Source organism: Lethenteron reissneri, chromosome 49, assembly GCF_015708825.2.
Source record: "Lethenteron reissneri isolate LAM-NWPU_2019-01 chromosome 49, ASM1570882v1, whole genome shotgun sequence".
Lineage (NCBI taxonomy): Eukaryota > Metazoa > Chordata > Hyperoartia > Petromyzontiformes > Petromyzontidae > Lethenteron > Lethenteron reissneri.
Window position 1 is genome coordinate 8,052,903 of NC_083827.1, and position 25,241 is coordinate 8,078,143.

Below are 25,241 nucleotides of genomic sequence, written 5' to 3' on the forward strand. Positions count from 1 at the left end.
ACCCACCCACCCACCCACACCACCATCACCACCCACCCACACCACCATCACCACCCCCCACCCCATCACCACCCACACCACCCACCCACCACCCACCCCCACCACCATCACCACCCACCCACACCACCATCACCACCCACCCACACCACCATCACCACCACCCACACCACCATCACCACCACCCACACCACCATCACCACCCTCCCACCCACCATCACCACCCTCCCACCCACCATCACCACCCTCCCACCCACCATCACCACCCACCCACACCACCATCACCACCCACCCACACCACCATCACCACCCACCCACACCACCATCACCACCCACCCACACCACCATCACCACCCTGCGAATTCTCCACCGTCGGTTTTTTTTGTACCTCTCCGCGCCGTCGCTTTTGATTTTTTTCAACACCGAGGACTTTTTTGGAGTTTTTTTTGCCTTCGCCGATGGACGCCAGCCGATTCGCGCCCAGCGTGAGAAGTTGGATGATGATCGCCGCCGTCGTTTTATTATTATTATTGTTGATGTTGTTCCGCTTATTTTTTTTATGCTTTGTACATTGGAAGATGCCACGGTGTAACTATTAGTACGTTGAACTTGCAATTTAGAGGTCACCGGTGTCTCAAGTCTCTCTCCACCCCCGCCACCCACCTCTGTCTCCACCCAGCAGCATCAATTGGTTCACCACATTCACTAAAGCCATCAGCAGCTCGCGCGCGGTGAAGTAAAGTGTGGGTACCCCCCCCCCCCCACCTCTTCGAAAACATGTGGCGAGTGTGTACGAGTGAGTCAAAATACCCTCTCGAATGCCTCTCTTTGAGGAGTCCCTTCCACTGGCAGTGAGTGTGGGCAAGAAATTGCAGGGCTGCGCCTTATCGTACACCGCACTGGACGCTTCTGTCCTTGGTTGTGCGCTAGTTGTGGGGAAGTTGCCATCGGTCCACAGCCTTTTTAAATCCTTTATATTAAGTTCACTTGCGTGTTTGCGCGCTTACGACCGTGCAAATCTTTCGGTCGTTTTTTAACCCACTTCCCGTGATCCAATCGAGTTGACATTTTGCACACAGACTCGTTGTGCGAGACAATTAATGTTCGTGAAAATTTTTTTTCCAAAATTTTACACTGTTTAGGGAAAACAAATTAAATATTTAATTACCAATTGTTTAATACTGCAGACAATCATCTGACCCATAGGTGGCAGCCATCTCAAGCCAGAGGATGAGAGGACTCTAGCCGCCAGGCATATAAAGGATTTATAGTGAAAAACTTTGTTTTTACTGGTTATACTTATAAATCCTTTATATTAAGTTCGCTTGCTTGCTTTCGTGCGTGCTTGCTTACGACCGTGCAAACCTTTCGGTCGTTTTTTAACCCACTTCCCGTGATCCAATGGAGCTGACATTTTGCACACAGACTCGTTGTGCGAGACAATTAATGTTCGTGAAAAAAAATTCAAAATTTTTACACTGTTTAGGGAAAACAAATTAAATATTTAATTACCAATTGTTTAATACTGCAGACGGTCATCTGACCCATAGGTGGCAGCCATCTCAAGCCAGAGGACGAGAGGACTCTAGCCGCCAGGCATATAAAGGATTTATAGTGAAAAACTTTGTTTTTACTGGTTATACTTGTTACACTTTTTTTTATTCCGTTGTGTCAGATGTTGAAGGCAACTTCGGTTAGTTGAGTCTCAGAAGCCTCACTCGTGTTCTCAGCATCACCAGCAGCCATCCAGGAGTTGACAACAAATATTACCACCGCTTCAGGTCAACAGCGGTTGTCCTATGCGGAGAATGGATCCCTGCCACAGGAACGTGGAATTTCAACCAATGGCTCAGGAACCTCGTCATCGGATCAGCATCCACTCAACGCTCATTTGAGCAGGTGGCATTTCACTTTTGGCGATGGTCGTGGGGTGATGCATCGATTCAGTTTGTTGTCCTTCCCCCGCAACTCCGATTAGCACGGTTGGCTACGTTCAGTGCGAAAGAAGTTCAACTTGAATACACACTGCCCATAGACTAACACTAACTGTAGACTAACACTACCCATAGACTCAACACTGCCCATAGACTAACACTAGCCATAGACTCAACACTGCCCATAGACTAACACTAACTGTAGACTCAACACTGCCCATAGACTAACACTAACTGTAGACTAACACTACCCATAGACTCAACACTGCCCATAGACTAACACTAGCCATAGACTCAACACTGTCCATAGACTAATACTAACCATAGACTCAACACTGCCCATAGACTAACACTGACCATAGACTCAACACTGCCCATAGACTAACACTACCCATAGACTAACACTGACTATAGACTCAACATTGCCCATAGACTAACACTAGCCATAGACTAACACTAACTATAGACTCAACACTGCCCATAGACTAACACTGACCATAGACTAACACTAACTATAGACTCAACATTGCCCATAGACTAACACTAGCCATAGACTCAACACTGCCCATAGACTAACACTAACTATAGACTCAACACTGCCCATAGATTAACACTAGCCATAGACTCAACACTGCCCATAGACTCAACACTGCCCATAGACTAACACTACCCATAGACTCAACGCTACCCAGACTCAACACTGCACCTCTGATTATCACGGTTGGCTACGTACGGTGTGAAAGAAGTTCAACATACCGTACATACATAATATCGATCTTCCAAGCCTCAGATGCGTGCATCGATTCGCATGCATCTGCCTGCAGGCTCCTTTAGACGCCTAAAACTCGCCACGGGTTTTCATCGATTCTCTGAATCAAACCGTGACCTCAAATTGTGGCCATTCACCGATTTTGCTACGACGCTGGTTTGGTTGGTGGTGGTGGCGGTGATGAGGCGTTGTGGGCCTAGTCGATAAGATTCTGCTGTATTTATTGCACGTTGCCGGAAGGCATCATCCATTCTATCTCTAAAGTAGTCGTGTTTTCGTTCGTTCTTCCCCCTGCACCTCCGATTAGCACGGTTGGATACGTACGGTGCTAAAGGAGTTCAGCATATATACATTATATTTTGCATATACATATGTACACCAGTGTTATTAATATGAATATGCTTAAGTGAAAGCATAATAAAAGCATCTTGTTTGCATCGGTCCTTTTACGTGTATTTATTTTAATAGGATGAGCGGCATCGCTTTTCCTTCACGAAATCCCCATCAGCCATGATCACTCCACTGCTGGATGAAGGCATCCCCCAAGCGGGCACCCCCCCCCCCCCCCCCCATGATGAAACCACACCAAGGATCTGCACGTGACCCGATTCCTCGTTCCGTCTCCACAGTAGACTCCACTCAGATGCGTTGCATTCTTTGGCTGCCACTCAGTTATTATTATTATCCCATGACCATTGGTCATCATCCCTTCCAGCGCTGTCCCCCGCTTCACCCATAGCTCTCAGGAAGAAAAAAAGCCAATCCAATGCTATTGAGGGGGCGTCGTGGAAAAATGCCATTGTCCAGAAAGTAGGCTTTTCAGCTGAGAGTGGGCAGATTAAATGGTTTAAAAAGCTGAGTTATTAAGTTCATTGTGCAGCCATCCTTGGGGACATGATACGAAAAGAACTCTTCACGATCAAAAGTGAATTGTGGAGAGTTTGTTCCAGTGAAGCTGTGATGTATTAGTTTGAGAAATACAATGCAGGTATTCTTAGGTTTTTTTCGGTAAAGTAACGTAGGTAAAACATTAAAAAAGTAAAATAAAATAAAAATCACGACGTTTCGGAGGCAACACAAGCTTCCGTCTTCAGGTGGAACCGTCACAGCCACGACAGCTGTATCAAGTAAACGTGATTTTTATTTTATTTTACTTTTTTAATGTTTTACCTACGTGACTTTACCGAAAAAAACTAAGAATATGAATCCTTGCAGTCACGAAAGCTTCAAATCTAGAAATAATGCAGGTAGCTGTAACGCCTCAGAGGTCAGAGGTCAGAGCGCTGAGCTGACACTGCTGAGGTCCTGGGTTCGAACCTAGGGTTCTCTAAGCGTCGTGAGTTGGTGGTACCAGCCTAGTAAACAATGAATGCACACGCACAAAACCCCTATCACATGATAATTTGATTCCGCAGAAAATATGGCGAAATGACACACACTGCGAATAAAAAGACTAAAAATTATTTTATTGAGACGTGCTGCTTCTTACTGCGAGTACGGAGGTTCTAAATGCGAGGTCATCACCCAGCAAACCAAAGTAGTCGGGACCAGTTACGATCATTTGTGGGCACGGGGCTTTCGCACAGTCTCAGATGCAGCTCCGTTATATCCACTTCCGCGGACCGTTCTCTAACGCCACTCGTTTGCGAGATACCCCAATGGAGTATTCGGCCTCGCGACGCGACAACGATTTATCGACAGCACGGTAGGAACGCAATCGGTGGGAACGGTAACGTAATTAAATATCAATGCGGCGTTGTTTTTTGTTCTCGTTTTTTTGGATGCCCTCAATTTCATTTGCGTTGTCACCAAAGATCGTCGTCGGCAGTGCCTCGGGTTTCGAGGAGGACGTCTGTCAGGTTTGGTGGTGGCTCGTGAGGTGGTCCCAATTCTGGATCCGCAGATCTTTGGGCACTGGGTTGCACGCTTGTCCCAGATGGAAGCGGAATCCGCGGTGCCGGGTTGGCTTCCTGCACCACAAGGACGGCACGCATTAATAACGTCCGTCAATTTATAGTAGTAGGTTTTTACCCTTTCAACTGGTACAAAACTGACACCTTTATAACAAGGGATCATGCTTGCAATAACCACAACACAAGCAGTCAAAATGCAAACAAAAAGAAAACAACTCTGATAATGATAATGATATGTACGCCTTTGGGCGTCATCTGGTCCAACACCAAAGGAGACTAGGCTCTAAGAAAAGCTGTCTCGGGTGTGGACCAATCAACTTCAAGGACAGTGCATATCATTACCATCATCAGAGTTTTCTATTTGTTTGCATTTTGACTGCTTGTGTTGTGGTTATTGCAAACATGATCCCTTGTATAAAGGTGTCAGTTTTGTACCAGTTGAAAGGGTAAAAACCTACTACTATATTTTGCCACTGGTAAAGGAGGTCTCATAGCGTCTGTCAATTTGTCGCAGACGACGGCGTCACTCTTCATGGCCTGACCCGAGCAGTAGCAGCAGAATGCAGAAAGCAGCGTTCTCCCTCCGCCCCCCCCCCTCCCTACCTCCCTCCCGCTCACTCTCTCTCGCCATCCCTCGTTTAGATAATGTTTTTTTTTGGTGTCACGACGCAGTTGGGGTGCTCGGCGTGCCACGCGCCGGGACGCGTCGGGCGTGGGCTGGGGACAGGCGGCGGTCGCGTCGAGGGGAACGCGCGGAACGAAAGGGGGTGCCGACCTCTTCTTACTGCCCAGAGAGAGAGGAGAGGGAGAGAGGAGAGAGAGAGGAGAGAGAGAGGATTGAGAGGGGGGGGGGGGGGGTTACATCAAGCAAAGCATTAAAAAAAACGAAATGATGAACGAAGCAAAGTGCCGACTACACCGAGCATCTTCTTATTTCCTCTGATCGTAAAAAAAAAGAGAGAGACGAGAGGAGAGGGAGAGATGACACGCAAATTCGTGAAGCGTTCCATATTTTTGGAGCTCTACATGTAGTTATGAGCTACCCGTCGGAGGCCGTCAGACTACGAGAAGGGCTGCGTGCAGAACGAGAGAGACCGAGAGAGTGAGCGAGAGGTGGGGGTTAACATAAAGCAAAGTTATTATAAAAAAAAATATTACGAAATGATGAACGAAGAAAAGTGCCGACTACACCGAGCATCTTCTTGTTTCCACTGATCGTAAAAAAAAGAGAGAGAGAGGAGAATGCTGAATAAATGTTGTTGCCCTATTTGTTTGATTAAGGGATGCTTCCGCCTCTGTCCGCCCAGCAGCATGAACAACAACACCGTTCATTGGCAGGTCTAACGTGTTACTCTTCCAAGACGTTTGGGCAGCGTGGAAGAGAATTTACCCACTAGAGGACGTGCCCTCGCTAGAGCTCCTTCTCGACTGGAGGCTCTTGCGCTCAGCAGTGGCGTGAGCAGGCAATTTCAGCGCTGCGCTTTTGCCACCTTTTAAACAGACCGATTATACCAGTTTTGGTAAATTTTTGGAAAACTAAATTGACAACTTGATAACAACATATTGCTCTCAGAATTATGACAATGATTTTAAAAGACTTTCTATAAATCCCACAGTAAGGGCTTAGTGTGTTTATTTTGGTTTATAAACCAGCTGTTATAAACTGTAGCAACGTCTATAGCTTCAATTGCAAAAATTGGTCTGTTTATCGCTCATGGTGCATGCATTTAAAGTTATGAGAAACTTGAGTGTAATATACTTTTACGTTTGTGGTTAATGAGAATTGTATTAAAAGTGTTTTTTTTAAATACATGACCGTTTTATTGAACTATACGTGTCCCCTGCCTGGCTCCGCCCTCGGCAACGCCCCCTTCGGGAACTCACTAGAAGGTTCTGGGCCCTACAACACGTGTCACGTGTCCCCTCTGCCACCTTTGGCCTACATCCCGTCACGTGCCCCTGCCGGCCAATCAGGCTACTACGTCCTCAATGGCCCCCTACTCTGCCAGCCCCAGAGACCTCTTCCATGACATCATATACTCTGCTGGCAGAGAGGGCGACTATACCCACCATTCATCTGTCGGTAGATGGCGCTAGGAGCGGTAGTGGCCCATTATATGTCACTACACTTGTAATGGGTTCATATGGGCCGCTTGCTGGCTACTGATTCTCTGAATCAAAACGTGACCCTGAATTACGGCGGCGACAACATACATAAAACATACATGCAACATACATGCAACGTACATCAACAGGCAGATTTGCGCATCTCATATTCCGTAAATTGAAAATTCCAAGTCACAGGAATGCAATTGGTGACCGTGAAACACAAACGATGGGCCCTATAGGAAACGTATCGAGACACAGAGATATATAGAGCCTCGTTCAGACACATAAAGAGATTCATAGATGTATAAAGAGACTCAGATATGTATATAGTGACCCATATAGATACATTTAAGACAAGAAACAGTGCGATTGTGGCCATGCGACTCATTCTATGGGCCATAAAATAAACCACTGTAGTCTGTGCTGCAATGTAGGAAGAGAAAAACGACGCAAAAACCTCTCCTGATGCTCTCTCGTCGTGGCGAGTCGTCAGACCCATTAGCTCCTGAACATCTTGCAATCATACACACGAATAGAAGAGTGGCTGTCCCATACACTGTCATAGGAATGTGAAATTTGACATCACAGTTTCGTGGAGATGACCACTGCCTCGTAATGTGCATAATGTGCATTGCTGCCACTTGAATTTGCATAACGGGGATTGAGAAACGAAGTCAAATTCACGGGGCAGACACGTGGCTCAGCGGGAACAAAGTTGCGCTTGCTGCAGAGGTTTATGGTACGAGTCTAATAGATATTTGGAACTAAGACGAACCTGAATTTGTCTGCTTCACAGTCAGCATCACAGTCCAAACTGGGCACCTTCATTACTGTATTTCAGTAGTTCACAATCAATATTCAGATAAATTATATGCCTCCCCCCGCCTCAATATATAAGTCAAACTCCCCCTATGGGTAAAACCAAACAGCGGCAGCAGCAGCAGCATCACCCCCCTACTGTGAAATCAACCGCAGACGACACGGCACTCGCCGTCGCGGCTGGCCTTGCGCTACGCGAACGCTCCGACGAGGATTGCGAGTGGTTGGAATGCGTAGAACGTCGCAGACTTGTCGTGGCAATCTCTGAGACGATCTGTTAATGCCGCCCAGAGGGCCGTCGCCTTCAAACTATCACAACCCACGCCTTCAAACCATTACATCTGATACCGTGACGTCGAAGTGTGGTGGTCCACCCCCCCCCCCCCAAAGCGTGGGGCCCGGGGCGGTCGCCCATATTCGTCGTATCCATCTCAGTCAGTCGAAGCCAGGGGTGTCGACAACCAAAAATAACAAGAAGAGACATTTGTTTTTTATTGCTCAAATTCGGTAAAACAACCCCCCCCCCCCCCCACCTAAACATATCAAGAGCCGCAATGCACTGCGTGGTGAATATCAGACGGTGCTGGTCCTCAATAAATAACGGCACAGAGTGGCGCTTAAAGAGACGCAGGCTGCCGACCAGAGGTCGCTAACGGGTTTTGATTCCTTACCCGTACCCGGCCGCACCAGGGTCGCAAATGGGTACCCGTTCCCTACCCGTACCCTACCCGAAATGAGTGACAAACGGTGACTCACCAGTGACTCACGGCCTACCCGTACCCGGCCGCATCAGGGTCGCAAACGGGTACCCGTACCTGGCCGGGTACGGGCCACCGAGCCGAAATCCCACCACAGCCGCAGGCACCGACCGATGACTCCGCTGCCCGAGTCCACGTCGGCATTTTTGCTCTGGCCCCGGCTCCCACGGGAGGAGTGCCGTTGCGTGGCTGCGAGAGAAGAGTGTGCGCGCGTGTGTGTGTGCGTGTATGTGTGCACTGTGTGTATGTGTGCGTGTGTGTGCGTGCGTGTATGCGTGCGCGTGTGTGCGTGCGTGTATGTGTGCACTGTGTGTATGTGTGCGTGTGTGTGCGTGCGTGTATGCGTGCGCGTGTGTGCGTGCGTGTATGTGTGCACTGTGTGTATGTGTGCGTGTGTGTGCGTGCGTGTATGCGTGCGCGTGTGTGCGTGCGTGTATGCGTGCGTGCGTGTGGTGGAAGCGTTGGCACAGCGGTGAGCGTGTTGCGCTACGAACCCGGTGACCCAAGTTCGATTCCCGCTCACAGCCACGGGACACCGGTGACGATTATCTGAAGCGGTCCTGGGCCTCCTCCCCTAGGTAGACTCGGCCTCAAATGAGTAACTGGTGCGGTGTGTAAGTAAACATCGCCACTGGGGGAACACAGGCGGTCGTGCGTGGTGCTGGCCCACCCAACACCCATCGTGTGCCGGTTCCAGCCTTCATCGTCAATGCTCGCTAACAGCACTTGTCCCAAAAGTCTGTTAAGGCTACACCGGGGGATCTTCATCTTTGTCTTGTGTGTGTGTGGGGTTCACTCTGGACGAGTGAGGGGGGCTGAGGGGGGTACCGCTTGCAGCTGGCAGCTGGTGCGTACTACGCACGAGGGCTGCTCGTACGAAAATACTCGCACGCTCCGTGTGCCCTCTCTCACTCACTCTCTCTCTCACTCGGCCGCTCTCCTCCTCGCGACGCTCAGCACTTTCTATTTAATCACACGTACCAGGGGAATGTGTGCGTCTTGGGGGAAAGTGCTGAGACGTTGACACCGGATGAATATTTACATTTAATGCCTTTGTTGTTGTTGAACCCATAACCATACCGATCCATATTCGTTTTTTTGGGGGGGTTGGGACACGAGGTGGTATTTTTATGTAAAAATCATTGTCGTGAACCCCTCCACCACCCGAGGAGAGTGTCACGTTTACAAAGAAGTGATTCGTTCTACGTGGCCAATGTAATCGTTGAACTTTCTGACCGGTCGGTGGTTTGGGGACTTTTGTTTTTTCACGAGCGAATTTATCTTCATCGCGGGACGTTGTGGGTCGATCTTTAAGCTTCGTCGCGTAAACGAAATATCGGCAACGAAGTGTCGCGGCTTCACGACCTGACGATGTCACCACCTGCGTCTGTCACTCGCGACGTCTCTCCGTCACTCTCTCTTCCACACCGGCCTGCAAATATTCAGCGTCACCCCACGCATTTGCGCCCCGTGACCAGATCACCCCGAATGCGCCCTGACCTCGTCGAGGAGCGTAAACCACCATGACGCAAACTGCGGTCATCCTCGCAGCTTTTGGCTGGACATCGAACACAGGTGGCCATCGCATCGCGCGCTTTCAGATGCGCTTCTGCGGCCATCTGGAACGCTCTTGCATCCGATACTAGGAAGCCAGTGGAGCTGTACGCTTCTAAATCATCAGGATTGAAAATGAATTTCTTAACAACTGCATTTTGCGTTTAGTTTTTTGTCTTTCCCCCACACCTCCGATTATCACGGTTGGCTACGTACGGTGCGAAAGAAGTTCAACGTACACCCATCAGATCTCAGAAGCTATGTGATGGATTGAGCCTGCTGAAAATGGTCCTGTGCTTGGATGGGCGATTGCTATGCACAAACAGCTTGTCCCAGGGCTTACGCAGTGGACAGCTTAACACGTAGGCTTTCGCGACCAATATTATTCATAATATAGGTTTTTGGGTCAGATCGCGTTATTTATAAATGTGTCGTAACCCTCCACCACACGACACGGCCAAACAGTAAAAAATGTGTCACGTTTTTCAAAGGACAAATTAATTGGCTTCTTTAGCCCACCGGTGTGCTGAAGAGAGAATCAACAGCATTAATAAATTTGAGTAGTTCGACGTTTCGCTGATAATTACAATCAGCTTCATCGGGCAGCCCACCAGCACACCGGTAGGCTAAAGAAGTCAATTAATTTGTCCTTTTAAAACATATTTTTTACTGTTTGGCCGTGTCGGGTGGTGGAGGGTTACGACACATTTATAAATAACGCGATCTGACCCAAAAACCTGTATTATGAGCAGTGGGCAGCGTTGGCCAGCAGAGGGCAGTGTAATAAAATACTGCCAGGACTGTATTCCACTCTGCCGTGTTCATGCTCCCCTGACCACCGCGGTGAAGTATGGTTCAAACAACGAATCGCATGGTGTGGGGAAAGGCCGTTAGCGGTGGATATATAAACACGTTCCTTCGGAGTGGGCAGGTAGGAACTTGGTTGGACAGCGCATTCGTGCACGACAGAAAGCTCGCGGTCACGTGACGCACTTCAACCAATCCGGGAGCGTTCTACATGTTTGGGAGGGGCTTTGCACGACAGACAGATAATCCCTGGTGGGCAGTATGGAACTGTTGTTCCTACCTGTAAAACAATTATGTCATTGTTCAATGTCTTCCGTGCCTGGCACCTGGTATAGTAGTGTGGACTTGTTAATCACGGGCTTGGCGTTGCCATTGGAGATGGGCATTGCCCCATTGCTAGTATTTAATTGACACTCAACATCCACTCGTGGAAAATGACTTATTCGCTAATTGAAACCTCTGAAGAAAAAAACAAACCAAAGGGTCGCTATGTGTCGCCACGTGAAAACAAATGTGCATCTCAGTCTATCGGCCTCGTGGCAATTTCAGGCTGATGATAATTGAGTCCATTTGCCATTGTGGCGCTGTCATTGTTAACAGCGCAGGGCTATCGCGAAGGGAATGGTGTTGCGTTTCACGAACACAACCTGCAGCCGTTTCACATTCGTGGACGATGCCGCTGTGTGTGAATCCCGATTGAGAAATGTTCAGTACTAGTTTAATGTTTTGCAAATTTTGCACGCTCGAACCACATTAACCAGGGACTTTAGATTAAGCAGAACTCTAGACACGTTTCACCCTTTCAGGGCTCATGAGCAGAGCCAACTGGCGAGATGTTAACTACCTCGCCTGGTTTACAGGAGGTCGTGGGTTCCATCCCGACCCTGCCGCTTGTGTATTTATCGTGTGAATGTTCTCCCCGTGGTGGCGTGGTTTTTGCCTCCGGTCTTTTACATTTAGTAACATGCACTAAGAGTAATTGGCTGCTATAATTTTCCACGTGATAAGCCACTTCGTTGAGCTGTCATTTGTAGACCGGTGGACCTTACCTGGTAAAATAAAAAAAAAACAAGTAGTGTGTATCTTCTTGGTTCTTTCGGTAAAGTCACGTAGAAGGGACATAATAAAATAACAAATTAAACATAATTTTTTTATTATTATATTATTTTATTATGTTTTATTTGTATTATTTTTTATTATTTTATTATTTCCCTTCTACGTGACTTTACCGAAAGAACCAAGAAGATGAATCCCTGCAGTCACGAAAGCTTCAAATCGAAATTTAAGTAGTGTGTAATTGTTTAAAACAAATGTTGCGGCTTTACCAGTCGCCCCATGCACACCTGAGCGGGAAACCAATTCTTCCCGTTCGCGACTTTAACGTTGGCACACGGCGCGGGAAATCGAGGAGGACGTCACGAGGACGCGTTTTACGCGCGACGCGTCACCGCGCTCGTCGGGACGGCATTCGGACGCGGCTGCGCGCGCGTGATCACGATCGTCGCCACGACTGCCGCGCGAGAGAGCGAGCGATAGTTCCATCGCAGCGGTCAGCCCGTGGCCGCTCTTTTATCTTGACGGCGCGAAACTCGCCGGGGCGACCCCCTCTGCGACGCTTCTCAGCGACCTCCTACTCCTCGTGCTCCTCCTCCTCCTCTTCGCCGGTGCTCCCGACTATTTTTGGGAGAAGCTGTGGGGGTGGGGGGGGGTTCGGTTACATGACCTGGGCTTTGGCGTCGATCGCCGCGGGGGGGGGGGGGGGGGGCGGTGGGTCACGTGACACTTCCACAGATCGGCAGCGCCAGGTGCCGTGCGCGCCGCATGGACGAGCGCAGCCAGGTGTGATCGCCAAGGGGGCGCAGAATTCTCTTTTGTTTTTGTGTGTAGGGGCAATGAAATACATAAATAAACGACGACATGGGAACCCGTCGGTCCTCGGTCGCTGCTTTGAGTTGCGAACGTCTCCGTCGGTCGGATCGGACCCCCCCCCCCCCCCCCCGAGCTCCCGACAGGTGACCGTCGCTTCCAGGAGGTTCTGCCGTGAGGTTGGCGACTCCGCGCTCTTCGTGACCGCTGGAGGTGATGACCCCCAGCGTCGCCCTCCGCTCCGTTCCGCCGAGCCCCACCGGATCGAAGAAGGACACTTTTGAGAGCTTCACGCGCTCCATCTCCCGAAGTGGGTTCGCGATCGCAGGACCGCCGTGTTACCATTGCGGGTTTCGAGTTTATCATGGGGTCAGGATGAGTCTCATTTGCAAAGGTGATCTGGGCCATTAAATCTGCCAGTATAGGGAGAGTGGATTTTCCACGCACAATAATTATATTCATAAATCAAGTCACGTGGTTTGCAGGACTGTTGTGTCAACCAGGGAGCTTCGGCTATATTTTCTGGCAGGACACGATGACACCATGGCATAGGGTCCTAAGATCGTAACGTCTGTAACTTGAGACCACTAATATTTACCTCTCGTCTATACAGCTGTCTAATCTATCTCCTTCACCTCGCTTTCATCTCACTAAACTGCATCTTTGATGTCTTGGTGAGACATATCTCGCAGTGGGCCATAACTCAGGGGCCACGCAATGGCCATCAATCGAAAAACTCTTGTCGAGACTTGGCATCGGTATTCGCGTGTTGTGACATCTTCAGTGGGAAGTTTCAGTGGAAAGCTGTCACAACGATGAAATGGTCAGCACACTGGACTTGCATTCCAGGGGCCGAGGGTTCGATTCTAAATGACGGTGCAAATTTCTTAAATCCGTCCCACCACCACCGCCTCTGTCCACCCAGCTGCGTGTGTTCATCACACTTGTGATTGGCAGGTGACGTGTTGTGGGGGTGAAGTGGGGGTACTTCCACGTCTTCCAATACGTCTGACCGGTGTGGAAGAGTAGTCCAAAATCACCGTGTAGAGGCTCTCTCGAGTTCCCTCCAAGGGAGGCCCTGTCGCTGGCAGGGGCGTGAGAAAAAGCAAAACTGAAGGCAGCACCACCAGCACCAACCGCTCCATCGCAGCACTTCTGTAAACCCAAATAAAAACCCGGCCCTCCGGCTGCGCGCAGCCACAACGGGCGAGAGACCTGCGGCCGGGACAGAGCCACGCTGGCAAACACAACACCGCCACCACTGGGGTTGCCACTTCTCAGGTACAAAACAAAAACTAAACCCAGATGGGCCGTGGGTAGAAGACAAATAAAAAAAAACGAAGCTATTTTTGCTTTTACTAGGTAAGGCCCACTGAGCCATATAGGTATTTTTCAGAAGCGACCTGGCCACAAATGGTGGGTCAACGAAGTGGCTTACCGTGTGGAAATTTATAGCAGCCAAATACTCTAAACGTGTCATGTTGATTCTAAATGTGGAGGCAAAAACCATGGCAGCCAAAAAAAATTATCGCGACCACACGGAGAGAGAACATGCAAACTCCAAATATACAGGCATCGGGGTCGGGATCGAATCCACGACCTCCTGTATACCAGGCGAGGTAGTTACCATCTCGCCACCGTGCGTAAATGCATGTCTTGAGTGGTGTATTGTTATTATTACTACTGCTACTACGACAACTCAATTGACAAAATATGAGTCAAATTTCGATTTAAAGCTTTCGTGACTGCAGGGATTCATCTTCTTGGTTCTTTCGGTAAAGTCACGTAGAAGGGAAATAATAAAATAATAAAAATTAAACAATTAAATAATTCTCACGACGTTTCAGCTACAACGCAAGCAGCCGTCCTCAGGTGAAAAACAGGTCTTTGATGCTGCTAATCCTGCATAATGCACGGGCATATTATGACCTTTAAACCCCCCGCCCACCTCCTACGCATTCCACAAGTAGTGACTAATCCCTCTTGATATGCAAATTATTTTGTCAAGGCGCTCTTCCCCCTCCAACCCAGCTTAAATATACGCTCCAAGCCTGGTGGTGTTTCATTCAGACGCTGTCTTTCCGACAGACCTGTTCTTCACCTGAGGACGGCTGCTTGCGTTGTGGCCGAAACGTCGTGAGAATTATTTTATCATGTTTTATTTTTATTATTTTATTATTTCCCTTCTACGCGACTTTACCAAAAGAATCAAGAAGAAAAATATGAGTCTTTTCATGTCCTGCGGGAACATACAGATTTCTAAGCGATGGCGACCTCGCACAGAGCCCGGGGAAACCAGAACAGGTGGCAAAACCACAGCAAGCGCTTGCGATATCCGCTCTGGCTGCGCGCAAACGCTAGCCAGGTGCCGGGTGCAGAACCCTCGCACTCGTCACCAAAACCGTCTGGTGACATCCAGAAGACGGGCCGCCCGCTTCACGCCGCACAACCACAGAGACAATTCATGGCAGATATGATAAAGAAGAAGAAGAAGAAGAAAAAAGGTTACTCGGTTAAAACAATAATTGTTTTGTTTTGTATTTTTAAAATGTCGTTTACATTGGTATACAGCAACAAAAAAAGGGGGGGGGGAGGGGGGTTTCCGGGCAATAACTCTTCCGTGTACACTTGCATTGATAAAGAAATATCGCATGGTTTAAAATTTTCTGGCAGTACAGTACAACCCTGATCCTCTGAGTCACAGTCATTAGAACCGCAAGCCCTTGGCGTAGTCGAAAAGCATTTACGCGTACGGAGGTTTCGTAAAAAGTTTAATGATCCACATGAAGGGGCATTTTTTTTTCTCTCTCTCTCTCTCTTTTGATAATTTCCGCTTGTAAAAAAAAAAGTTATCAAAAGGTAAACAAGTTGGCATTTTAACCGTGCGGCCGATGGGGTTGCGTTACAAAAAAACCCACCGTTACTGTTTACGTGCAGAGAGACAACTGTGAGAAGAGGAGGCGTTGTTTATTTCGCCCCGTCGACATTCCCCACGATTCAGCTGTCGCGCTTATCTTCCAACGAGAGGGTGGCAGCGCCGGCAGTGGTGGCCTGCCGCGGCCGCTGGCGAGAAGGGCCGGCTCGAGATGGGCGGGGGGGCCTTTGGGTCAAGTGTCACGACGCTCACCCAGGGGGCCACGCATCGACAGGGCCTAGCGTCGTGGGGTGTGGGGGATACGGGGCGTGCAGGGGGTTAAGGGGGCGAGCAGATAGAATGCGCAGGGTTGGTTCTACTATATTTGACAGGAGCGAACTGAACTCTGGAATTGAAACGGTGAGATTCGATCCCTCTCTCCCCGCTCACCCCGTGTGACGAGGGTGAAACTAAATCTCGCCCGCGTTGCCCATGCGTCGCCCACAAGGACCGTGCTCACCGACGCGTTTGGCATTTGCCCACCGCAGCGTCCTTTGCCGTCGAGTGTCGTGTGTTTTTTTTTGCAAGATTTTTTTTGTCGCCCCGCTCGCAGTTGCGTCCTTTTACATTCACGCAAAAAAAAACAAAAAAACCGATCGTGATTTTTCTGCCTGGTCTCTTCACCATGACGAACCATTCTTCCCCCCCTCCACACCCAAAACATCTCCGTAAATGGCACTGGTTTCAATCACCTCCGGAGACATTTTTTAAAGTACTATTTTATCCCCCCCCCACGCTTATACAATGTATATCGGCGGGTGGACATTTTTAAAATAACTTTTTCCAAAAAAATCAATTCGCTTTCCGGTCATCGGGCAACCTACCTCAACTTCCCCATCTAAACCCAAGATAACAACACGTACAATAACAATCCAAACGTCGCCGAGAAACTGAAAGCTGACCCATGCCGTGCCGGCCTTCAAGGAGCAATGGGCGATGGAGGAGGCCGTGTGCTCGGTGGCAGATGACGGGGAGCTCTGCATGCTGATATGAGCTACCCGTCGGAGGCCGTTGGACTGCGAGAAGGGCTTCGTGCAGAACGAGAGTGAGCGAGAGAGAGAGAGCGAGAGAGTGACCGAGAGAGTGAGCGAGAGAGTGAGTGAGAGAGTGAGCGAGAGAGTGAGTGAGAGAGTGAGCGAGAGGTGGGGGTTTACATTAAGCAAAGTTATTAAAAAAAAAAATTTTTTTTTACGAAATGATGAACGATGCAAAGTGCCGACTACACCGAGCATCTTCTTGTTTCCACTGATCGTAAAAAAAAAGAAAGCTTCTCCCTCCGACCCACTCCGCACAGCTTAGCGATATGCATGTTACGGTTTCTTCAAGACCCAACTTAGAAAAAAAGCCCTTTCGTTTGTACATTGTGTTTCAATGTCATCGCTCGTTTTTACTGACGCGGCTATAAAACGCATCACACACAATGCCTCCTCATCCTCCTCAATGAGAGTTTCGTCACGGAGTTGCAGAAATCACATTTCAACGTTTCATATGTTCAATAAATAATTTAACCCTGAAACAGGCATGTTATGGTATGCCGTGAGGGCCAAATCTTGCATGCAAAAGGGGGGGGGGGGGTTATGCTTTTCAAGTTTGAAGAGAGTCACTTACAAGTTTCATGAAACCTAACAGTACTTTTAGCCATTGGACTGACAGTGACTTCTTTGAAATAAATTTTTTAAATGTTGGGTGAAATTATCGTGGAAATTATATCTTGGAAAGAAAAAAAATCATTAAGGTAAATTTCAAATTTCAGGTTGTTTTCTCCCCCCCCGCTCCTCAAAAGTGTAAAAATTGACGTCACTCATTTACGCTGTCAAAGGTAAAAAAATCGCATGTTTCCGAAAGACGCGTCCCTGATAGTGATGGACGCCTCGATACTTATTGACGTGGCACAGCAGCGGCGGCGGCGGCGGCGGCGCGGTGAGTAACGCTTTTCACGCGACGTGACCCAGCCACCTGAGTTCGATTCGTGGCCACGGCTCACTCACGTGGGTGGCTACCGTCATACGAACCGGTCCTCGGCACCCCCCACTCCACCCCGCCCCCACCACCCCAACCCCCACACCGCGCACCCCCCCCCCTCCCCCCGACCCCGACTTCACCAACTCGCACTGACCAGCATGGTCAAGTATGGTCAAACAACTCCCGACGCCCAACGTGTCGTGGAAGGGCCTTAATTCAGCGGTGGATCAACAAAGGGCTGCGAAACATTATTTAATCAAGATATTAGTAAAACCGTCGGGGGGAACGAAAACCCCCAAATTGGCTTGCATCATAAACCATGCACATAATCAACGTTTTTGGGTTTAGATCGCGTTATTTATAAATGTGTCGTAAAAGACAAATAGTTCACTGCTTTAGCCCACCGGTGTGTTGAAGCGTGAAACCACAAAATTTACAAAACATTTTTTTTTTAGTACGACGTTTCGCTGGTAATTGCATCCAGCATCATCGGGCAATTCGCCAGAATGGTTTCACGCTTCAACACACCGGTGGGCTAAAGCAGTGAACTATTTGTCTTTTGTCAACGTGACACTTTTTTACTGATTGGCCGTGTCGGGTGGTGGAGGGTTACGACACATTTATAAATAACGCGATCTAAACCCAAAAACATTGATTATGAATAATATTGGTCGCGAAAGCCCTACGTGTTAAACAAACCATGCACAACTGCACTAAATATGAATGTTTATAAACCGGTGATTGTAATCGTAATATTAGAAAATTCGTCCGTGTCACTGATTATTATCTGGATCGAATTGACATGCACAAACGGGCGTATAAAAGATAATGCAGACGATCAATTCCTCGGCAGCGACAATACAGCACAGGGCGGCGCGTAAGTTTTGACGAGAGGGAAATGTTACCGTTGGCGTGGCCTTTTGGCCGTGTCTCGTGAAGTCTCAAAGTGCTGATACAGCAGAACGGTGCGACGCTGAAAATGTCCACGGCTACTGATGTCCGATATTACCCACGACGTGCTTGTCGTTCCGTTATCGTGGAATGGACAAAATGTTAATGGAGAGAGAGAGACATGACGACGACGATTATGACGATGTAGACCAACTGGATCGTAAGCAGAAGCTGTACTCATAATCATTCATAATCAACGTTTTTGGGTTTAGATCGCGTTATTTATAAATGTGTCGTAACCCTCCACCACCCGACACGGCCAATCAGTAAAAAAGTGTCACGTTGACAAAAGACAAATAGTTCACTGCTTGAGCCCACCGGTGTGTTGAAGCGTGAAACCACAACATTTACAATTTGAGTACGACGTTTCGCTGGTAATTGCATCCAGAAGCTGTACTGCTGGCACCGATCTCAGAGGTGTGTGCGTAAGCATTGCGATTCGGGGAAAATTATTTAAGGCATGTCACGATGGAGAAAAATGTAAGTGACAGTCGAGAGATATTGTAATCGTAAAATACGACCGAAACCCAGGTGCGCATTACACCTCGGGTATGATCATGTCAAGAATAGCAGGGGCTTTCCTTAAAAAAAATATTAAAAGAAAAGCAAATAACTTTAGGATTTTTTTCAAATATATTTCCTTCATTTAACAACATTTGTTCTAAAAGTAGAATATACGCTACTGCCAAACTAAGTTTTGATTTAACAAAAAGTAGCATTACTAAAATAATCCTGGTCACCGGCTTTCGACCACATTCGAATTCCTACTACGGGGAAAATTCCATGCGTGTTGGGACGCTCACTTCTCTAATAGAGTATCGTGCGGTTCAGGTGAGCGTTTACAAAGAAACTAATTCAGCTGAAATATTTTTTGTTAGTCGCAGGGTTTCCATGACTTAAGCACAAAATGCAACGATATTTCCAACACCATCAAATCACGATCCAATTGGGTTAGTGGGGGTGCAAATATAGTTATTATTTATAATGCATGCATTAAATAATTTTGTCCGTACATATTTAAATTACATAAATTATTAAATAGATTGACAGGAGGCCATGCGTTTTTTTACTTCATTAGTTCTGTGAACCGTACATGTAAAATGTATGTTTCCTCTTGTTTAAACACATTTCATGCTGTTTCCAACTCCATAAATTCAGGACGAAAAAAATCGTTCATTTTATCCAGCGTTAACATGACCGTCTGGAAATACCACGTGAAAAACACGTGGAAAATAAAAAAAATGTTACAACAGTTAAGCGAATTGCAAGGAGCGTGATGTAAAATTACGCGTTCAGGCAGAGGCGTTGTCAGAAACCGCTCAATTATTTAGCGAAAATGTAACTTACACGAACAATGCTCGGAAAATAGGTCAAATACTCGGCTCACGTAGTGCCCTACCTTAATTACTCGCAATTAAGAGGAAGTCAGTCAAAATATGACCAATATACAGTATTTAAAAGAATAATCTGGAGCATACACTAAATAATAAAACTTGCCTAAGCAAACATTAACTCGTTAACGGTGCAAAGGTTTCTATATCAAATTTAACACGTGAGCATCTGTGCGATATTAACCGAAGCAGAAGCAACACGGATGCAAGCATTCGATAAAATTCGTCTTGCAGTGAAAAATATAAACCGGTACAGACCTGAACGGACGTCACGGCGCAGGTGACATTTTTTTTTGGCGGGATGTGCGGCAACGCTTCGTTTTAATAAGGGAGGGGGGGGGGGGGAACGCCTACGGAACGTTGCGTCTGTACCACCGGTGACAATTACCAAAATTAGCACAGGTTCATTCGCACTTCGCACGGTTCAAACGCAAGACATCGCCCCGCCGCCCCCCCGCCCCACCGCAACTTCCAGCGCGCGGCGACACTTTTAGAGGGCAGCGTGTGGCACGTGGGGTTAGTACCGTGACGTCCTCGTCTTCTCACGGGGCCCACAGAGTGGCGTGCCGACGGGCGCCGCCGGTTTAAAAACCACCACCCGCCGCGTCCTCTTGGCCGCGCGGCGCGGAACTAAGCATGCAATTTGTCGTGCGACTAAACGCCCGACGCGAATCGCCCGAAATTCGACCATCCGTAAAGCTACCTTGGTGTTAAACAGCTTGCAGCACACCGGTAATTTGGCACTATTCTCTCCGCGCTGACGTGCCGCGAAGCCGAAAAGGTGATGGCTCGCGCAACGGGCGAAACGCTGCGGTTCCCGGCGTCCCGTTAACCCAAACGTGCTCTTCACGTGCAGCCGGTGAGGATGGCACAGCCGCGCCGACAAAACCGCGTGATTGTTGCGGTCAGACATAGCGGGGCGAAAGTCTCGACGCGCGGGCGGCGCCAGCAAAACACATGCCTCGCTCGTACCCACGCGCGTACGTACGTGCGAACGATCCGTCAGCAATACCGAATGCCGAGGGATGAAAGCAAATTTGCCAACGGGCCGACGAGGGCCAGAAGAGTCCGTACCTTGCGGCTTGACTGCCACTTTCTTACGGGTGTTTCGGGACCAGTGGCCGTGCCTCGGGATGACAGAGCCAGACCGAGGTCGGCGATCGTGAAGGGCAGGGGTCGCGATTGCAAAAGGCAACAAACTGCAGTGCCATCGAAACACTCGGCGAGGCCGTAGGCATCGCAAAGCCAAACGCTCACCCAAGTGCGAGCCTTCTGGGTTAGGCCACGCGTCGAGCATAATCTCCTCTCAAGCTAATGCCGCGTGCCCGCTGCTGGCGACTTCAGCAGACGAATCGTTGAAGATGCCCGCAAGACGGTAGCCCGATCCAGAAAGCCCACACCTGCACCACGCGTGGCTGCGGGAATGTACGCGCTGGATATAGTTTTACAGTCCCGGACAAAGAGATCTGTTGTTGTTTGGTTTCAAATACGGTACTGACACACGCACCGCTGCCAGATTAGTGTTGCGAACCGCGATGTACGTCTCTCATTGGCACCTTTCGATTGAAACAAAAAATAACAAATACAAATAAATTACCAGACCCTGAAAAAGAGTCCTGAGACCCGGTGGGGCTCTCGTTTTGCGATCAAGAACCACGCAACATTGTTTTTCCAGGTCCTGAGAGATCGCGCGACCTCATGGAACAACGCTGCCTAGAGAGAGAGAGAGAGGATGGTGGCCCCCGTGACTCCATCTCCCTGGCTGTGCCAACTACACCGTCGACGATTCCCACTGCATCTTCAAGTCCAGACTGAAGACCTTCCTCCTCCCCACTGCCAATGGCCACTTTCTTAAGAACAATCTTGTCGATCTCCCATTACCTCTCTGCCCAATCGCCTCGTATCATCGTCTCCCCCCCCTCCCCCCGACCACAATCCTCTTCGCAGCTGCTGACTGCCTCCAACTCTGGACACACATTGCGGTACGTTCATCACTAGCGTGGAGGCCGTGACATTTGACACGGCAGGACGCGGGCGTTGTCTCGTGTTCCCCTGGTGCCCTGTCGCAGAGCAGCGGTTGTGCCTCGTGATGGCCTGGGTCCGGGAGGATCAGTACGAAGCCTCCGGCGGCTCCGGATTAGGGGTATGGGGTCAACTTATTTTTTATCAGGTAAGGCCAGACTGATGCTGTGTAGCTCTTCTTCTGAAGCGACCTGGCCACAAACGATGTCATGTGAAATTTATAGCAGCCAAATACTCTAAACGTGTGATATTGATTATAAATGTGGAGGGATTCACCGGAGAACCTGGGAGTAATGTCCACGCGACCACGGGAAGAACATGCAAATTCCAAATATACAGGCGTCAGGGTCAGGATCGAGTCCAACACCTCCTGTATACCAGGCGAGGCATTTAACATCTCGCCACCGTGGCGCCTACATCCACGAAGGCACTTTGGATTTTAATTGTGAAGTCCAATTGGCAACACCTGGTCTCAGGATTCAGTGTGAAAGGGCCCCTTCAAATATAAAAACTCAGACATTGGAATCGAGCAAGGGACACGGATAGACATGCACCGTTAAAATAATACACGTTGACACGAATGTAAAGTTACAAGTTCAGATGCTGTGTCATTAGAATGCGTATTGTTTTGTTTATTGCTCTATTTGGGTACCTGGCACTCTGCGCCACAACCACCTAGAAGCCCTAAGAATCCCAATAATTCTGCTCTCGAATGTTCTCCCGTTGTTTTTTTGAGCGTGGATTAAAAAAACAACCCAACAAAACAACACGGAAAGGATTCAAAACTGAGCCGACCACTCCGTGGGCGTTTGTTGCCAGGGGCCAATGCAGGCATGCAGAGGAGGTGAATTGACACTGGCACGTAACGACGCATCGATCAGTCGATTGCCAACGTCGATCCTCACACTCGTGGTACATGCGTCAACAAATCGACCGCGTGAAATTTATGCAAGTAGCACGCGTAGTATATTTAGCCTATCGCGACAAAATAAAAGTACGCCGGTGAAATCACGAAACGTTGGGACGATACGAACGGGGAGAATGATTAATTGATTTGTTCAATCAATTCGCCTACCCTGCATCGCGACAATTGATCGGATCACTGGAGGAGCAGAATTAGTGGTAGGTGTTGGTGTAAGGGGTTCAGGGGGGGGGGGGGGGGGCTGGTGAATTGTTACACGCCTGATAGCTCGGAAACTTTCCTCCTCGGGAGGATTAAGAGGTTCGCGCGAGGCACGAACGCATCTCTGTTTGTCGTGACGTGTGTCGCCTGGCCCAAAACGTTTTCCGTCCGGCGCTACCTCTCGGCCACCCCTCTGCTCCCCCAAATCACCCCGCACGGCTCCATCGAGCCAACCTCTCGTGAAGCCGTGACTGCACGTGGGTGCACGCAACTGGCACTTCATGTAAATCGACGCGTGAACTTTGCTGGTTGCTTCGGGAGGGCACTTGCATCATGCATAATACGTTAATAACACCGAGCACGCTCCGACAACAACATCGGCTAAGAATCCCTTGGCTACGGACACTGTATAAATACTAAATGCACATGCCGAAATGCCACGCGGTGTAGATACGAAATCAATTTGCAATCGTTTATATATTTAAACTTCTTCGTTCCAAAAAAATAGACTTTTGCAGAAAGTTGTAAGAAAATGGAAGAAAACGTCTCTCTTGGGAAACTGTACCTATGTGTGAAATGGCCGATGCTGTTTTGAGACATCAGATTTGCTCGCGACTTTTCATTTTTCTTCAAATTTTCTTTCAACCAACCAACATTTATTTTTTCAATTTTTTTCTTTTTTTTCATCTTTATCCATCCTGCAAAAATATTACCACGATTTTTAAACGGGAAAGACCGTTTCGTTTTTTGTTGTTGTTTAGTTTTGTGCTTTCCCACACCACCCCCAAGCACCCACGCCATGCCCAATTAACTTTTTTTCCCAACCACACGCAGAAAAGAAATTAAACGAGAGAGCAAACAACGTGATAAGACAAAAGCACTTTTTTGTTCGCTGTCTCGACAAAGTCCACGCTTGTTACTCCACTCCGTTGCACCGGTGATCGCAGAGGTCAAAGTTCACACCTCGTTCCCCCAGCGCCGCCAACCACGGCAAGTCGGCTCGTGGGATATGAGGGCATTGTGGGAAGGCGGCAGGGGGGGGGAACTTGGTGATGGTGATGGTGGTGGCGAGGCGGCAAAATTCGAGGTGGCGACCCTCCCCAGCAGGTGCCATCGCCCACGGAGTGTCGAGCTCCGCCGTCGGCGCCGCCCTCCTCACCGCCGCTTCCCTCACCTCGTCGGCAAAGAGGGGAGCTCACGTGAGGAGGTGAACGAAGAGGATGGCGAGGCCCAGAACCAGCAGCCCCACCAGCGCGACGAGCACCGCGTCCGGTGCCTGCTGAGGACAGAACCGCACCATGCCGCACACGTGCCAGGGGTCAGCACCACAGCCTGCAACGTTGTTTTTACTTGCAGCGTCACGGTTTATTGTGATACTCTCACATTGCCCACTGGCGCTGCTCCGTTTCAGTGAACACGAGGTGTGAGCTGTGGCGTACGTGGAGCGGTGACGGAGCGGATTGCGCAATGTGCCGCGTAGCCAACCCAACCCGAGTTCGATTCCCGGCAATGACTAACATCAGCGGCGGTCGATATCTGGCCAGGTCCTGGGCAACCCCCCTTGACCGACCTGCACTAACCAGGCTATGCCTCACAGGTGGGTATCATCCGCGAGTAAGGGGCGATATTGCCACGTGCTTTTAACCGTTTTTTTTCCAGTAATTAAGGTAATTCGTGGGTAAATCGTAAAATGTGGATGAATGTTGTTGTCAAACATGACCTACACCATTTCAGGATTGCACACCGGGACCTTCAATACCCGCTGTTTTAACAATGCGCCAAACCCACAGTATTAACCAGGGTGGCCGCCGCATTCGATCCGTGAACATCTGACGATAAGCGGTGAAAGGCGCGACCACTCAGCCGTGTCAACTCGGGCTCTGCGGCATTCGGGGGCTCTCGACGACACGAGGGCCGCATTCTGCGAGCCACAAATTTAGCTCGAGGGGGGTGGGGGGGGGGCGGTGCCGCTGGGGTTTGCAATCGTCAGGCATTCGCTGAGCTTTAAGCACGAGTTGCTGAATTCGACTTCGTGGCTCCAAGATCAAAGGTGGAGGAATGCCCCCCCCCCCCCGCCTGTAGGAGTACAGAGACGTTTTAAGTCGGGCAGTGCCGTTCCGGTCAGCGACGTTTGCACAAAGGATGAATCAACATAGCAGGCCCCATCAGCTGCCTATGCACTGTATGTATGTTGAACGTAGCCAACCGTAATAATCGGTGGCGCATGGTGGTCTCCAGTCCAAAATTATCCAGGCTAGAATATGCTTAGATTCCAAGATATGATGAGGTTGGGTGCATTTGAGGTGACATGGGCCGGCATTCATGAGCGTCACATGATTCACTTGGGTCTTT

The 25,241-nt window shown here is 49.0% G+C and overlaps 1 protein-coding gene across 3 annotated transcripts in view; it reads right to left on the reverse strand.

The window, feature by feature from the left end:
• Positions 1–17,977: 17,977 nt before the first annotated feature.
• Positions 17,978–25,241, reverse strand: part of LOC133354916 (junctophilin-2-like) — a 56,692-nt gene continuing 49,428 nt past the window's right edge. Inside the window, exon 7 of one of the 3 annotated variants that reach the window (XM_061572101.1) lies at positions 17,978–24,168. In XM_061572101.1, the coding sequence (XP_061428085.1) occupies positions 24,085–24,168 (84 nt within the window). In that variant the 3' untranslated portion in view covers positions 17,978–24,084. The remainder of the gene's footprint in view (positions 24,169–25,241) is intronic. The other 2 variants (XM_061572103.1, XM_061572102.1) reach the window with 2 other exon arrangements.